Source organism: Pyrgilauda ruficollis, unplaced genomic scaffold (assembly GCF_017590135.1).
Source record: "Pyrgilauda ruficollis isolate IOZ18807 unplaced genomic scaffold, ASM1759013v1 scaffold2, whole genome shotgun sequence".
In the NCBI taxonomy this organism is placed as follows: domain Eukaryota; kingdom Metazoa; phylum Chordata; class Aves; order Passeriformes; family Passeridae; genus Pyrgilauda; species Pyrgilauda ruficollis.
The window spans coordinates 21095217-21112629 of record NW_024519206.1 but is presented as its reverse complement, the minus strand read 5'-3'; the positions used below and the strand labels follow the sequence as shown (position 1 = coordinate 21112629).

General features: G+C 39.0%; 1 protein-coding gene across 1 annotated transcript in view; it reads left to right on the top strand.

The window, feature by feature from the left end:
- The window catches only part of ZNRF2 (zinc and ring finger 2), a 59199-nt gene that overhangs the window by 23740 nt on the left and 18046 nt on the right, over window positions 1-17413 (top strand). Inside the window, exon 2 of the mRNA XM_041466519.1 lies at window positions 7710-7805. Coding sequence (XP_041322453.1) covers window positions 7710-7805 — 96 coding nt within the window. The remainder of the gene's footprint in view (window positions 1-7709; window positions 7806-17413) is intronic.

Sequence of the window (17413 nt, the reverse complement as noted above, 5' to 3'; positions counted from 1 at the left end):
AACTGCAGCTGTCAATTATAATCATCATCACATGATACTTTGATATTAGACACCTCAAGTTGTGTACTTGATAAAGGCTTTGTTTATGAGTCAGAAAATGTCTTATTCCATTTATCTTCTTCATTCTGTATGCATTATTTTTCAGTGATTGCTACTGAAGTTCTAACTTTCCCACTTACCAAGATGAAGGGAGCTGAAGAAGTTATGTAATAAGATTCTGTCTTTCATAACTTTTTGCTTAGGAGATGAAGTATTATCCAAACGTATATTTTCTTATTATTCTGTGGACTCCTAAACTAAAATAGTTCAGATTTGTTTTTATTCCTCACTTTATATATCACCCTTTCCCACTGAGTTCTGTGGGACATTTAAATCAGAAAACACAAGAGAAAATCCCTTGTTTCCCTTAAGGAATTCACAAATTTGTTTACTTCAGTGTTATGGCACTAAAGTGGGGAAGAAAACCCCACTAGATTATGAACCTGAAATCAGTAAGTGCTTATTTGTTCTTACTGTGGCTCAGTTTTCTAGAAAAGACAGAGCTTAGAATGGTTGTATGGTGTTCCTTATTTGTGTTTGATTTCATATTCTCTCCCAAAGTAGGGGGAGTATTTCTTTATTTCTTTTCACCTCCAGAAGTCTTTCCAGGTGGTGCTGTGTTCTTCTGGCTTAGACAATTGACAACAGAAGGAAGGATGAAAGGTAGAGAACTCGATGTGATTTTTCACTGAGACATTTTCTTCCTTAAAGAACTTATGTCCATAAAATGGCAAACTTTCTCTGAGTAGCCATTTCTATTGCCAGCTACAGCACCTAGAAATTTTCCTGTAGAAGGTTCCCTGGGAATTGGTAATGCTCTTTTTTTCTTTTGCTTTCTAAATTAAAGACTTTAAAAATGTTACCTCTTTGTTCTTGAATTTAGTGTGAAATAATTTTCATATTCTCTTTGATGGCTAGGGTAAACTTGCCAGGCAAGATCTTAGCTGTGTTAAAGCAATATGCTTTAGTGTACAAAGCTTTGTGATTTTGAGCTTGCAGAATTACTCATTCTCTTTTTCCATTTCAGCTGTCTGAGGAGAAGAGAGAATTCTGTGACCATATAGCTCTGATAGACCATGTGGCCTTTACACCTTTACTGGACAGCTACTTTTTCTTTTTATTTTTTTTTTTTTAACTTCTTCAAATTTTACAAATTAGTTTATAGAGGAAGGGAGTAATAGAATTTTATCTTGACCAGGACTGTTACTTCACTGAGAAGCTGAATTATTTCCATTTATTTTTCTGCTGTCCTTAAAATTTTATGTCATAGTTCTCTACACAATTGAACAGAAAAGGAAGAGGTGGAATAAGCAGAGGCATTATGCTTTGACTTTAAAATACTTATGCTCTTTTGATGTATATTCTTATAAGCCAACTTGGAGAATTTGGTCTAGGTGAAAAAGTAGGTGGATGCTGAAATAGTTGGGGAAAAAAGACGCTACATCTGCTTTAGGAAAACAATTCAAATCAAATATCACAGTAGTCTGCTTTGGGTTTGTTTTCAATCAGCTTCTTTTTTGGAGGCTTGGCACTTGAAAAAACTGAAATACTAAACTTAAAAGCACTATGCAAAATTTGCATTAATAATTTTTTTAACAAGTTAAAGTGCCAATAATGGATTTAAAAAAAGACAGATAAGAGTTAATGAATGTGAGCAGAAATATAACACTAAAAATGGACCTGCCTAGCTGCAGTTCTGCTGAAGATATAGGGGTTGTTGTGAGACATGAGAGGAATGAGCCAATCACCTGTTGATTTGTTTAAAATGTAGCTACCTATATATACACCCATAAAAGAGATCTCACTGTGTTTCAATAGATCTATATAAACTAACACCTAGTGTAATGGAACAATGTAATAGGTAAGTATTAATTTCTGCTTAGAACTTATGAAGTCGTAGCCTGAAATCTCTGCCCAGTTCTTGGCAGTGCACCTGGTAAGATTGGAGAGAGGCCAGAGGACAAGAAGAGCAATAAAAGATTTAGGCACCAGGGCCTGTGAGGAAACATTAGAGTAACCTGTTTGTTTTCAGACTAGGGGAAAAAGATAAGGGGTGCACACTTGCCAGTGTCTACATGTGTTTTATACTGAGCAGAGTTACTGACTGTTCTCCATGTCTACTGAATACATAAGAAGTAACCAACTCTTTTTTTTATGTTGTATTGTTTCCTTTCTAGCATTATAATGCAAGCTTTCTTTGTGTGATAGTGATTTTGTATACCACCCTCATACCATCAAATTTGGATGCTGTGTTTCCAGATTGTCTGTACTTCTTTTTCGAAGTACCAAAGAACTTATGTGTGAATATGTAAGTAACATTTGTCAGGCTTCTTACTCTCAAATACACCTTAGAAAAAGTGTGTGGATGCAAGCATTTCTCTTACGACTTCTTTAACTGCAAAACAAGGTAGATTTATCCATCTTATTTGAAAACACAAGGATACAAATACTTAAAATAGTAATATGCTGCATACTTTAAAGAGCAGCTGCTCCCATTCTACTTTTAGTTTATCTTTGGCAGTGTTCCAGTTGATGTTTTCTGCTGAAAAGTTATTCTGATCAGGCTGATCTGATCTTTTGTGTTGGTGCAGGTTTTATTTGTGCTTACTTCTTTCTACAACTGTTTAATATTGACTGAAAGGATCATCCAGTCTTCTGTGCAAGTCTAACATGTTTCTTTATGTGCAAATCTGTGACACTCTGCACTGTGTTGTCTGGAAGCTCTTAGCAGGTTTGGTTTTTTTTTTTGTACCACAAAGTAGATATTCCAGAATAAGTGACGGCATGATTTTGTGAAAATCTTAGCAATCCAGGAGTTTGTTTTTCATTGGATGTTTATGTTTTCTCTGCTCTGCACTGAAGTGCAAACATAAGCAGTCTGATGTTTGCAAAGCAAGGCAAACACAGTAAGGCATCCCTAAGAGGTTGAAATTGGTGCTAATAGAATGAGTGGCCACCCATCAACCTGCCCCTGAGGATAGTTCCCAAGTCTGCCAGAGAGGGAAAGTGTGAGTTTGGTAGATGGATGTGGGAGAAGATGGGATTTTTTTGCTAACTGGAGGTTCACTTGCAAAAGATGGCAGAGCTTGAAGAAAGTGATACATTCAAGAGAGAATGAGACAGAATTCACCTCTGATATAAGTCCTGATACTTAAGCAGGTTTAGTTATTTCAGATTTTCTCTGTCACCTTGGGATTTTCTAATAGCTGTACTGCAACTTTCTGTTCATTCTCTGTTTCTTGTAATTGTGATTTTTTCCCAGGATTTTGGTTTTGTTTTAAGTAATGTGTTACTTTCAGTATTGTAGTCAGGGTTGTGAAACTAGATGGTGGGAGCTTGTAAGAATTTGGTTCCCTGCCCTCCTAAGAATGCAGTTGCAAAAGTCAGCTAGAGGTGTGTGCTTGCTTGGTTTTGGTGCTCAGTTCTTTAGTGCTGTACTTCTGTATGTAGGAAATGGGGTGAGAGGTGGTCCTTCAGTTGATTTAGGGTGTGTCACAGCCTGAGTTCTCTACTATGGGAGAAGGAAGGACTTTGCAGTGATGTGCTGACAGTGACAACGCTAATACAAAGGTGGTGGGTGTTATCTGGGACAAAAATAAGGGATGCTGTAAAATCAACACCTTCCTAAGAGCTGGAATTTTACCTAGAACCATATGTTATCTGTTGTGCTCCCCTTGTAAAGAGAGTGAGAAAGTAGTTGATTGAGTTTCATAGGTTTTTGGAAGACACTTCATGTGATGTTACCTCATCTGATAACTGCTTCCACTTTTTTGTCCAAATGTCTGTGAATTATCTACAAAACCCAGTAAAGCAAGTCATGTAGAGAGCAAGTTATTTCTGACCCGTTGCTGATTGTTAAAGCCGTGTGAAATTTTCTTTAAGTTATTGGAGTTGTTCCTTGAGAAGATAGTAGAAACAAACATAGGCTATAAATGTTGTTAGCCTGCTGGGCAGGGGTACAATAGAGTCTTTGTTCTTTCCCAGTACTTAATTGTAAACTGGGTCGTGAAACTATTGTCTTCTGATTTGAGGAAAGGTAGGAAAATAGGAGCTTTTTAAAAGGACCTTCAACTGGCTTGTGGACGGTGTAGATTGTTTGCTTATTTCTATTTTTCAAATACAGTTAGAATAAAGTAAATATTTTGTCTGTAGTCAAAACAATTGTCCTTTGGGGTTACTAAAAGAAGTTGGAAATGGTAATTTCCTTCGCACAAAACTTACACTATGCATCTTTTGGGGAAGATGGCTAAATCCAGGAGCTGGATTGCAGTGGAACATTGTGAAGGAATGAGAAATCGGATTTCACTTGTATTTAAAGAATATTTCAGCAAGTGTTGTGAGCCCAAGGCTCTTTTTCTGCTGTTATGCTAGTCTCTGGCATACAGCTGACTGTGGTCACTGGAAAACCTTATTTTCCACAAACACACCTTTTACCTCGGTCAGCTGAGTTGTTCCTTAGATCTTATTTAAGTGTGATGTCCTCTGTTCTTTGGGTTCTTCAGTTCTGCACACGGAGTAAGCTACAGCAGTCAGGTATCCCAGACTTGCTGTGTCAGGAGGATGTTTGTAGTTGTTTAACCATTACCTTCACATCCCTTCTGACACAGGACAAGCCACAACAAAATGTATTGTTAAAATACTTACTATATTGCTAGAACACAGATTATTTACTAGGTTTAAGGGCAGGTGCATGATGTTAAAAGCATATTCAACTGAATACTCTAGGTGGGTAACCCGAAAGATTTTTCACAGCTGTCTGTCTTCAAGCATGGTTTTAAGTAAAAATAGTATTATTATTAAATTATCATTATTATTCACTCGGGCTCTCCCCAGTATATTATTTGGATTGAAATATTTCTTCCAAGAATTCCTGGGATACATACCTTCTTAACACTGTTAACTTTAACAATAGTTCTAGGACCTGTTGGTGGTTGTCCCTGCTCCCTGTCACTCCCAATTGCATGTGCTCATGACTCTAGGGAATAAGCTAGAAGAGTTCTGTCCAGAAAGCAGAGAGAACTTGTTAATGACTGTCTCAGTGCTTAACTAGCCATGAACATAAAAGTTAACTTGCTGTAATGCAAACACCCCCTTCTGTCACAGCAGGACTCAGTCTGAATCATATAAGGAGGTTAGAGGCTTTTTCACATCAAATTGTGTTGTCAATTATGCCTTATAGAAGCATATACATGAGAATAATGCATGGGTCCTAAGTCTAGTCAAAACCTAGTAATCAGCAGCAGTAGGGTGATAAAGATTGAGAGAAAATTTACCCTGGGTCAGTTTTGGAAGAAACTTGTAACAGAACAGTAATGGGTGGTGGGTTTGGGTGTTGGGAAGACTGAGATACTAATTTTGGTTTTAGTCATGTTGAGGTGTAGCCTGCTGTCTGGTTTAGGGCAAATTTGGGGCAAAACCTCTAAGGAGGTTCCTGTAGAAAGCAGATTCAAGCGGCCTCTCTCCCAACTGGTTCGGGAAAATATTTCCTAGGAGAAAAATGGAAAAAAGCCTGTTTATTTAACAGGCAAAGCATTCACCAGCATAAAAAAATGAACAATAGTAAACAACAAAACCTCTTGTTGCTCTGAAGAGGTGATAAATTCTGAAAGTCCTCTTTGTGGGCTGTAGCTCAGCTCACTCGGTCTGTTATCAGTCCCTGTGGTGCTGGAATGTCCCAGGCCTTGTGGGACACAGGTGTGAGTGAGTTCCTGGTGTTTTGCTGGGTTCTTCAGTCCAGAGCAGATTTGAACAGTTCCAAGAAAAAGAAAAAACACAGTCCAGGGAACTTTACTGCCTCAGCTAGCCAAAAACTAACTAAAAGCAAAGGAGAGTTCTCTCTTGCTGTCTGTTCTGCAGACAGCACAGTCCAGGAGCAGGAATGTGAAGGAGTGAATGCGGTTTCTGAAAACAAGCTCTGCGCTTCTTCTCTCCCCACCTTCACTCTCAGAACTAGTCTTAAAGGTGCAAAACTTATTTCTGGGCTAAACAGACAAATGGGTATACAATTCAGCATCATAAAGTCAGCCCAGGACAACTGCGTGAAGGAGGCTACACAGTGGCTGAAAGGTCACTGATAAAGCTTTCAACAAGTAAATTAATGCTTTCAGCTAGTTTTTTCCAAAATACATGTTCTGCTGTGCTTAGTGAGCTATTGTTTGTAAAAATGTGGGTTGGGGGAGGAGGAATAAAATCAAGGAGAGAAGAGCACTGTTTAAACTGAAGTGTAAGACTGACACAAAGAAGAAATAGATATGACTAAAATTGAAAATTGGAAGAAGCAGAACTGTGCTTTGTCTCAGGAAGTGGTTTCTAGCACATGTTCAGCTGCTGCCCTGAGTTCCTTATGGCTGTTACTAGCTGTCCTCTTTGACTTGCTTCGTATAAGCTGCCCATAAGAAATACGTCATTTTCTTGATAAGGAAAGTGCAGTACTCGTATCAAGTGTTAATGCTTCAGGTTAGTTGCTTGATCTACATCTGGATAATAATTAACAGTAAAGATGAAAATTGTCAGGCATCAGTTATTTGAAAGTGCAACATCAAGTTGCTTGTCATCCTTGACTGACTCGGTTTATTGTGGACTACCAAGGTTAGAAGTACAAAAGCAAGAGGCAACAAACTAAAACATGTGGGAGCAGGCCCAGATGGGAATGCTGGTGGAAGGTGCAGTGACCTTTTATACAGGCCTGCACCATTACTCTTCACAGCATCAGAGAAAAAGTTGTGCCTTTGTGCTGAGAGTGGATGTAGATTAGGTATTTTTGCTGAATGTTGTCCTGTTGGACAATCTGCCTGTAGGTGTACTCCTTAACAGCTACTATGCATAAGGATCCCTGTCAGTGTTTTTTTTTTGTCTCTCACTTGTGCGTTAATTATTCAGCAGATCAAAATCAATCAGGCTTTTCTGTGGATTGTAAAAGTTGTCCAGCTGATTTGTCCTTTAACTGGAAGATTTCTGTCGTTGGCAATGACATAAATTAAGGTATTAAGCACTTTTGTCATAGGCTGTGATGCAGTTGCATCACAATCCAGACTGTCTTAATTATTCTTTACCCCATGTTGCCTGAGGCGGTGACCTCAAAAGCTAAACAAGGTCATGTTTAGCTGGGATGAGAGCAGTCAAACAAATTCAGTGCTACAGGAAGTATTAGTGATTCAGTAGGTGAGGCAACACCCCTGAGTTAATATTTTCCCAGGGCCCCAGACTGGTAAAAGATGCTGCAGCTTGTATGACAAGATGTAAAACCAAGATACTTGGTTAAAGTTTCAGTACAATTCCCAGTAAAAATGAGCATGTTAATTCAGGATTCCTGCTCAAGTTCAAATTTTAATGGCTCTGTCCTCTACACATTTGTAATTTCTGTTTTAGTAGAGTCATATGATCCTCCTGCTCCTGCCCTAAACTGTTCTTATGTTGTTGAGAAAGATTGTGTTCCAGAGGTGCTGACAATGTTTGCAATTGTCAACAGAATGACTTCCAGAAACAATGGTCCATTTTGAGATCTTTTGAAATCAAGGGAATCTTATTTATGTAAGAAATGTCAGGTCAAGACTGAAAAGCCTCCAGGATTTCTTTTTTCTTTATATGTGCAGAATAGCTTTTTGGCTTGAGTATATATATTTGCGACACGGTTGAGTATGCTCACACTTACACATTTTTATTTTCCATAGGATTCAAGTGCCCTGTATGTTCAAAATTTGTATCTTCTGATGAAATGGATTTACATCTTGTGATGTGTTTGACAAAACCAAGGATAACCTACAATGGTAAGAAAGAAGTAAGCTGATAATTATTTATTCATTTTAAACATTGGCGTGATAATAGTCCTTTACATAATAAGATATTCTGGTAACTAGTTTGGTGGTCATAAATTGGGTTTTTTTTTGCTTGTAGTTTGTTTTCTAACTAATTCCTAAGGACTTGGTCTTAATATATCTTTATATACTGCATGCCAATATAATTTGCCCTGTGTCCTGCAAACATAAAATTATTCTTCTTTGAATGTGTATAGTCATTTTTTTGACCACTAGTCAGTGTGTGTTTATTGTCCAGTTGAGATATGTGTAGCTTACACATCCTTTCATCTAATGACATCAAGTAGTGAGGTGGGTCGATTGAATCTCCTGGGGACTTTATTAAGGACTGTTACTTGACATGCTGTGCGTTTGCACATTATTCAAGAAAATTGCATTTTCTGGGAGGAACTAAAGAACTTCTCCTTTTTCATTTGATTCCATATGTGGTACTTCATAAAGACTGATTATGTTTTTGTTATTTTAATCAAACTGGCTAATATTAAATGAGTCACCTGTAGTAGCACTCATTTTTTTCCCCCTACTACTAAGCTCTCCTTCTAGGCAAGCTTTAATGCAAGGCAAACAGGACTTTGGCCACTGAGATCAAACCTTTCTATCACTGTGGCTTAGGCTGACAGTTCTATGGCGAGCACAAAAAAAGGCTTGAGGAAACAAGGAATTAGAAAGTCTTGCTGAAATTTTAGTGCCTGCTTTGGCAGAAAATCTTACAGCGCATCTTCAGTGAGGTTATTGTTCACCAGTCATCAGATGTCAGAATAGAATGCAGTTAGAAATTGTAGAGAGGAGAGGGAGCTGGACTTTTTTTGCATGTGAACAGCAAGAAGCTGAAAGATGGTGCTCACAAGTTACACCAGGGAAAAATCTGATTCAGTGTTAAGTAGAAATGTGACATAATGGGGGGGGTGGGGGGGTCAAAGCACTTGAAGAGGTTGTGCAACCTCCATCCTTGAGCAATTTAGTCTAACTTGGTCATGCTTTCAGTGAGGGGCTGGACCAGAAGACCACCAGAGGTCCCTTCCAACATAGGTTATTTACTACATAAATAACCTGCAATGTCATGGGCCCTTTGGCCCTCCAGGTACCTTCCTGTTAGGGTATTCTACACTGGACCATTTTATTGAAACAAGTCTTGGGGAATTGCTGGGCCCATCTTATTTTTTGGGTAGCATAATGCTATCCAATACTACTGGCCCTTAATTGCAAAATTAATTTGAAATCATATGCTTAGAGTTGTGAAATCCATTTGAAAGCACAGTACTTAGGAAAAGTAAATATTTCTTTTTTCTTCCTGGTGTTACCACACATATATTTGAGAAGGTTGACTTCATCTAACAAAGAGGGCTTTTTTTCTCTTTATTTTTCCTTCTTAAATTCGGGTCTGAGCATTTTCCAAGATAAGGTGTGTACTGAGGGATGTTGGACATTGGAGAGAGGAGAAGCACGCTAGTCACCCCAGTCAGGGCAGGAAAATGCACTTGGGATCAGTTAGGGTGGAGCAGGGGAGGCAGACTGGCAGAGAACAAGCTCTGGCACTAATCCATCTGATGGGGTGTGCACAAATTTGACTGACTGAAATCCTTTTCCCCTGCTGCTTCCTACATGTCCATATGAGTGCACTTGGCTGACCAACTTTTGTTTGAAGATATGACAATTACATACTGTAACCTCTCGGTATCATTTATGATGTTTGAATCAAGTGGTGCCGTATTCAGACTCCTTTTTCCTTCTTGCATTGTTTCAGCTTACACACTGCTGGTTGGAGTTCCTTTGGGCCATTTTGTTACCTTTGCAGAGTTTAAGTCAACAAAAGAGCAGAAGTAAAACCTGTGAGTGGCAGCTGAAGCCACTCTGGATAATCTGCAGCATGACAAAAGCGCTTGTGGGCAATGCAATATGAGTTAACAGCAGCATGTCACCTCTTGGCTTAGGAGTGTGTCTGCTGTACAGTGAGCCTCAGAAACTGATTCTAGGAAATGGTTATGCAAGTGTGAAATAAGGAAACTATCAAATTAGGCAGGCTGGTTTGAGAGAGATACTTAGAAGTATGGTCTCATTTTCATAAACAGTTCAGAGAAGTGTGCATTGATCCTTGTGGCTCCAGTTGGTTAGCTCCTGGAGTCATGGACTAAGTCTGAAATTATAGCCTGTAGCTGGCTATTTAAATTACTGCAGCATGAAGAAGTTGAGGATATGGCTTCTGAGTTGTGCAGGGCTCAGTTGTTACCTTGTGTTATAATTGTGGTCCCTTTAATGACGCTAATGAAAAAAATTAACTAACAGATTGGTAACTTAATGCTGCCATGATTTCAGGCCCAGACCTGCATATGAATGTCTATATGCATGCATTTTTTTCTTGTCTGTTTTGCTATTTGTCATGAGATCAGTGATGAATCGGCCTTTTTGCCACAGGCCAAGGGCATCTCAAGTTTTGTTTGAGAGAAGAAAACATGCTGCTGTCAACTTTTGATACCTGCTTCCTAAATGGAAGACATCTCTTTATGCATTACTTTCTCATGCCATATATACTAGAATAGAGCCAACCAGGCATCATTTGCTTGTTGGTCACTGATATTTCCCAGTCCTATTATCACTAGAAGGGAAAATATATTTTTTATTTTCTTCCTTTTTTTCTCCTCACCTTATTTTGTCTCTGAGTTTTGTGTTGCAAGTAGTTGAAGGGAGCCTTAGACTTTGCAGGTACAGAAATATTTAGAGATTGAACGGTTGGATTGAACTGTGCTTATGTCTAGTTCTGTTCTAAATGTCTTTCCTCATGGTATTATAAATGTATTAGTTGTTCTTTCTAAGAAACACCAGGGAGCAAATTGTATATATTTTGTCATTCTGAGAAGACAAACCTTTCTTTTTGAATATGAGTCTGAGGCATACAGTCTCCCCCAGAAAAATGTTACAAGACTGCTTAGCTGTGATTTGAAGTTTAAATAAATTAATGAGTCCTCCCAGCCAATCTCTAATTGCTTTCTGAGCTACCTTTGTGCATTGCATTTGGCAGTTGAAAGGGTCAGTGAACTGCAAACTCGGGCAGCTGTCTGATTTACATGTGTTTTCTGAAAGAGTGGTCACAAAATTGTCTCAGTTCTATGCTGGAAGTTGTGCTGATTTTCATATAAATATATCAGTACATTTTATTAGCCTTATTCTTTCAAAATCATGTGACTTGCCTGCAACAGAGATCTCATTGCTGACTGAATTAGGCATTTTAAAAGAGCTCTTTCTTTTTTTCTGTGGAACTTTGTTCCACATTCCTTCAACTACTTGTGGTGTTCACACATGAACTAATATCTAGGCATTTTTATACAAAAGCTGGTTAAATGAATGGTATTGTGCAGAAAACATCACGGTGTTTGGTGATGTTTTCTTTAAAAACCTTTCCTAGCAATTAGCAAATGCTGTTACTTGCTGAGTTGTTGAGACGGCAGAGTAGGTCCCATGCACAGGTTAACCACAGGTTGCCAAAAGCCAGTTTTTGAAGAAAGTGGATTACTTGCCAGTTGATAGGGTCTTTTTATTTTTATTTTTTTTTAAAGACTGCTAAAATATTGTGTAGCCAGATCAATTCCTTTGAGCTTCTCCAGAGTGTTAAATGAGGCCTCTTGTACCATCTTGTTCAAATTTGTCATAGTGACAAGCAGGGAGCCCACTTAGGATCTGCTCTGTGAAAGGTGTTGCTTAAATTGTAGCCCTGTGTTTTGGTCAGGTACAGGCATTTATGTAAATTTCCTCAGTGCTTTGGAAGCAACTTACCTTAAACTCCTTGCTGATGATTACAGGTGCCTTGTAAAGTTTAGAGTTTGAATACAATTATTGCTTATTTTGTGTTTTTGCATTATTGACACAGCTTTTTTCACTGGAAGATGTTTTATAAAAAATTGAGGAGACACAAGAGAGACTCGTGACTTTAGATGCTTTGCAACAAACATACCCAATATCCTCTGATGAAACCCTGCAGTTGGTTCTGAAATAATTCTGGTTTTCATTTTTAAATTCTTTTGCTTGTTTCTCAGCACACTTTGTAAGACTCCATTAGTTTTATTATCATTAGAGGGCCCCTCAGAGGGCAGGGAGAGCAGCCTGGCACCTGGCCAGCTGGGGCAGCCAGTGACCCTGGAGGGCTGGGGAGAGCCAGTCAGCTCACTAGACTGGTTGGCTGGCCTGGCAAGCCGGCCTGTCCTCTTTCAAAAGTTTTGATTGAATTAGCACATTCCTGTGGAATATTTTGGGTTTCATCAAGTCAGCACTTTGTCGGAATGGTGTTCTACTGGAAACTTTCTAAGCCGATCTCCTCAAAGCCGCTCACTTGGGGTGGTTCTGCTTTGGCATCAGTGCTGCTCTTGCTCAGACTACTCTACATTTAATTCACATGTGGCAGCGGGTCTGACTGTTGGCCAAGGTATTTACTCAGGTTCATTTTAAGGGGAAAAAGCTTTCACTGGTGTAATTCAGAGAGGGGCAGTGTTGAGACATCCAGTGCATGAACCTGCTGAAGGTTTTTTCCTTACTTGAAGTAAGGACTTTGTAATTTTTCTGTTTAAGTTACAATAAGGGAATTTTTTAGACCTATTATATTAAAAAACAGCAGGAGATCGGACATCACAGATAGCAGGGATTACAAATATGATTTTATATTGAGCGTTTATTCAATTTCTTTGAAATGGAGAATTACTATGTGGAAAACTGTTACAAACAGAATATTAAAAATTAAGATATGTGTACCAGAAGGAAAAACAGGAGTGGAACTCAATGTGCTCTTCCTCTCTGGCAATGTACTTTGCTTTCTGGGGTGTTTGCATCACCAGGCACAAATAGTGGAATGTTCCCATGCCATCTAACCAAATTCACAGAATCACAGGATATTCTGAGTTGGAAGACACACACAAGGATCATTGAGTCCAGCTCCTAAGTGCATGAATCACACAGGGATAGAACACACAACCTTGGTGTTATTAGCACCATGCTCTGACCAGCTGAGCTGATCTCCAACTGACATGGGCCACAACAGTGCAATTGATTCAGATGAGCAAGGATGCAAAGCAGGGTTTTGTTGTGATTCAAACACACTGATTTTTGTTCTAAATTGGTTTGAGGTGTTGTGTCAAGTTTTGTCTTGAGAGGAAAGCATTTCTTGCAGGGACTGCTATATGCTGAGGCCTGCAGGTGAGCAGAATCTTGAGCTGGAATGTGTGTAAGCAATAATCCTTCTAGAGGAGTTGTCAGCATTGAAATGATGGCCATAACATGCATTTTGATCAAGAGCAGAGACTTTAATACTGGCATGAGTCACCTAAAGGATTAAATAAAAATATTTTGGAAACATTCTTTGTGAATGGGGCTGACCTAATTTTAGGTCTATTAAATTATTAAATTAGTTACAAACTTTGTTGATTGCTTCCTGTTTCAGCGTCTTTGGGGCAAGATACTTGTGCCAGAACTTGCTGAGTTCATATTGCTCAGTAGAAGGAAAGAAAAACAGTGCACCTTAACCTAATGTTTGAAGCACCAAAATGCATGATTCTGGTAGTCCTGCCCACTGCGGTGACTTGATTTGCTTGGTCACTTCTGTGCACCAAGGGAGAGTATTCAGCAGGGGTTTTGACAAAACTTCAGGAATGAAAAGGATTATTAACTTCAAATTAATTTCTCTGCCAGAGATCCTGAGATCATACCTTGAAAGACTTTGCAAAAGGGCATCTTGCCAGTCTGCCTGGAAAAGCTTAAGCCTTCCTCCTTGTCCTCATCCTTTAATAGGACTAGACTTTTACCAGAGCGGTATGAAATAATGGTAAGGCAGATCAGTTATTTCATTCCACTTTGTCCAAGGCGTAAAATTCTCCATAGAATTTCTTGATTCTGTAATTTTAAAGTTTAACAAGATTCCTGGCTAAAGGTTTCTAGTTTCTTACTCTGCCCCAGGTGGTTCTGTGCTCTGTCCTCAGGGATGCTGGGGAGGCAGAAGAGCATACTTTAAAAAGTAGTTTAACAGAACCTGTAAAAAGACGCTTACCCCTTGCTTGCAGTTAAAATAGTGGTATTTACTCTTCCTTTTGATCTTGTGTTCTCGTGAACATCCTCCAGAGTATGTAGGAGGTTCATTCAGTTTCCCCAATGCTTTAAAACTGTTTTCTTCAGTAGTTCTTGAAAATATAAAGAACTGCTTAACGTGAAGATTTTTTTTTAATGTGATGACAGTAGAACATTATTATAGTAAATAAAATTTTCATCTCAGACATTTGCACAGATATTCTTCTGAGAATTAATATAATGCTCGACCAGACTTGTCTTGCAAATCAATGTTAAATTTGACAAGGGAAGATAAATTGTGTATTAAATAATATTTGATTAAAATATATTGACTGGGTTTGTACTTTCTCCCTTTAAGAATTGTTGATAATGTTTGAACAAGAGCAGACTTTTACTGATGTTCACCAGTCTAGGCCAAAGATAGCTACTTGTCCAAACCAGACTGCCAAGACGAACAGCAGCAAACTTGATTTCTTCCTCCCTTTGTTCAATAAAGCTGTATTTCCTTCCCACTGTCCCAAACCTCTCCTTCAACAGTTTTTGGTACCTCACAAAAGAGCATCACTGCAAAAGCAGCCTGTTACATTCGAGTTTGTTGGGAAGGGAGGTTGTTCATCTTGAAGAGTAATGCTGATAAATGTCACTAAATAAGACCACACTCTAGTTCAACTTGTGCAACCTGTGCCTGCCTCTAAAGGGGGGAGGTGGGACCTGCTTCAGTGACCCCATTCCAGCCTCAGTCACTGGATGAACTGGGTCAGTCTCTTACAGTGTGGGGTTGCAGCACTTCTAGAAGCTGCAGTCTCTTATCTTTCCTCCACACCCACAAACTGTCAACCCTTTGCCATGGAGCCAGAAAAGTAAACTGTGTGTTTGTATTGGTGTGGCTGTGAAGAAAGCTCATCAAATGGGAACACAGTGTAACTGACAGGGAAGTACTTTGAATGTCTGGAGCAGCAATTCCCAGAACTGCACACTGCCCCATTTATCTCTGCAAGATATACTCATGGAGATGTAGTGGTGGTGGTTGAAGTATCAATATTGCTTATTGTTTTATTTTTCATGCAAGAGAAATTTGGGATATAGATTTGTAAAGAAGCTATGACAGCTCACTTTCATGGTTCAGGTTGGAGATGCTCAATAGATGATGCTGGATTTTCTTTCTACTGTAATGAACTAAAGTGGACATGCTTGGATCTGGCTGAGAAGGACACACTGCAGAGATCACACCTATTAATATCTTAAATTTTTCTCTGATTTGTTGTGCATATGACTTACTCTTTTAACATACCTTTGGGGAGAAGTATTTTCTGCATACTTTCCCTTCAGCCAGGCCTAAATCTGCTAGACTGAACTTCCTGTGACAAAGCCATGGCAAAATAGCTTCAATGTCACCTCATACTTAATTCAGTTCTTGAGAGCAGGACAACATTTTTTTCTCAGTACACTGGAATTGCCTTTATTTAAATGCATACCTGTGCTGTGGGAATATTTTATATGCGGCAGTGGATAAATACAGTAAAGCTTTTGACAGCTATAGAACAAGCCCTCTTGTTTCTGGAAGAAACAGAGAAAATGGGATCATTCATGTGCTGAATAGCTCAAGTGATTTCTTTTGCTTATATGCCACTCCTTAACCTCAGATACCTCTGTTGCCTCGCTGTTGCACTGACAGCGCTGCTGAAATCAAATGACAATTCTTGTCCCAGAAAACGACGGACACACCTGTGAACCAGTGCCGCAAGGAACATCTGCGGGTGCCGCGGGGCGGGGACCCGATGGCTGCGCTGCTGTGTGTGGCTGTGCCTCTCTTACATAATGGCAGCGCGGGGCTGCCTGCAGCAGAGCCCGGGACAGCTCTGCCCGCTGCTGCTGCCGTGCTGTGACTCCGCATCATGTGATGCGGGCAGACAGGAGCTACCTTCCATGCCTTGCACTTAATCAGTCTTTAGCTCGGAGAGGTCATTCAGAGGATGTCATAAATCGCGTTTGCAACTGCTGCAGTCTTGTGACTGCTGGGAACTTAGCTCCAGGGGAAATAATGTTCCTAGTCTTGCTAGTTTTCTGTGGTAATTCCGCAGTCTTTAAAGCCAGTACCTCTAAAACCTTAAGATTTTACTCATTTGCTAGCAGCAGTCTGCCCTTTTTTTTTTTTTTTTTCCCTTAGTTGCCCTGTGCAGACAAAAGGTGTAAAATATCCCTTTTCTAATCATAGAAAATGGATTTCATTTGCTGGATTTTGGAATAATACTACTTGAAATCATTAGGTCTTAAAAAATAAATACCAGAGTACATCTTGCTGAGATTGAGTGATCTGTCTAGGAATTTCATGGTATTTCTTTCCTTGAATTTCTCACTGTTTTGATCTAATACAGATTATTTGCAGATCAGGACTTTTTCCCTTTTTTTTTCCTCTAAAGAAGTATAAAAGAATAAGAGCAACTCCTTCTGGCTCAGAAACTGCTCCAAGGGCAGATCAGTTTGAAACTACTGCCTGAAATGTCATTTGTAATTTATTTTTTTTCTTCAGATTAAAATCTTGCTTTAAAACCTGCTGCCCTTTGATTACTTAAATAGTCCTTTGCTTCTGAGCTGCAGACTCAGCCCTTCAATGCACAAAAGAAGTCAGTCCAGCTTTTGTAGGGGATTCCAGTGATAAAACAAGCCAAACTCTTCAGAAACAAGCTGGGTGAAAACACTGCTAGTGTCATAGAGTATTCTCAGTTCTGAACTGGGGATTCTTATCACTGCTTACACAGGGGAAAGATTACCAGTTTCTAGTTTCTAGTCTAGTTTCTAGTATTTTTAACATAATCCAGTGATTGTAGAACAGGATGTAAAACACCTACTGACATAGGTACAAAATACTAGACTTGCCTATTCTGTCCTCCCTGGGGAACCTCTTTGCTCCCCAAAGTTTGTGTAACTTTGTCTCACGTGGCTAAAGATTTGCTCAGCTTCAGAAATAACCCCAAGTTCTAACACAAAGCTCAACATGAGAAACTTCACTGCTGTTTAGTGCTAAATTATATTAACACTCATGAAACCTGGTTAAAACTTCCTCATAAAAACCTCAGCTTCCATTTAAACCCTGCACTACCAGCTATCTGTAATTTGAAGCCTTATCAGATTTCCATAATTTTGACCATGTTCCTCATGCCCTCCTTCCTTGTGTGAAGTTTAATTAGGTACTATTCATGTGTATTGTTAGGTATTTGATAGCCCCTGTGTAGCTAAGCAAGAGTGTAGTATTCACTGTAAATTTTTAGCTCATAAATAATGTTTATTTGTTTGGAATGAAGGGGTGGAGGAAGGAATTGTTTTACTAACACTTACCTTTTTTCTTCTCCCAGTTCCAAGTAAGTCTATTTTAATATATGGCTTTATTAGCTGAAATGATGTCATAATGGTGTTTAGTAGTTTTGGTAGCCTCTAAATTGAAAAAAAAAACAAGGAGAAAAATAAAACTTTAAGTGGCTGTAGAAATATACTGCCAGATTATGGGCATGTAACTTGGA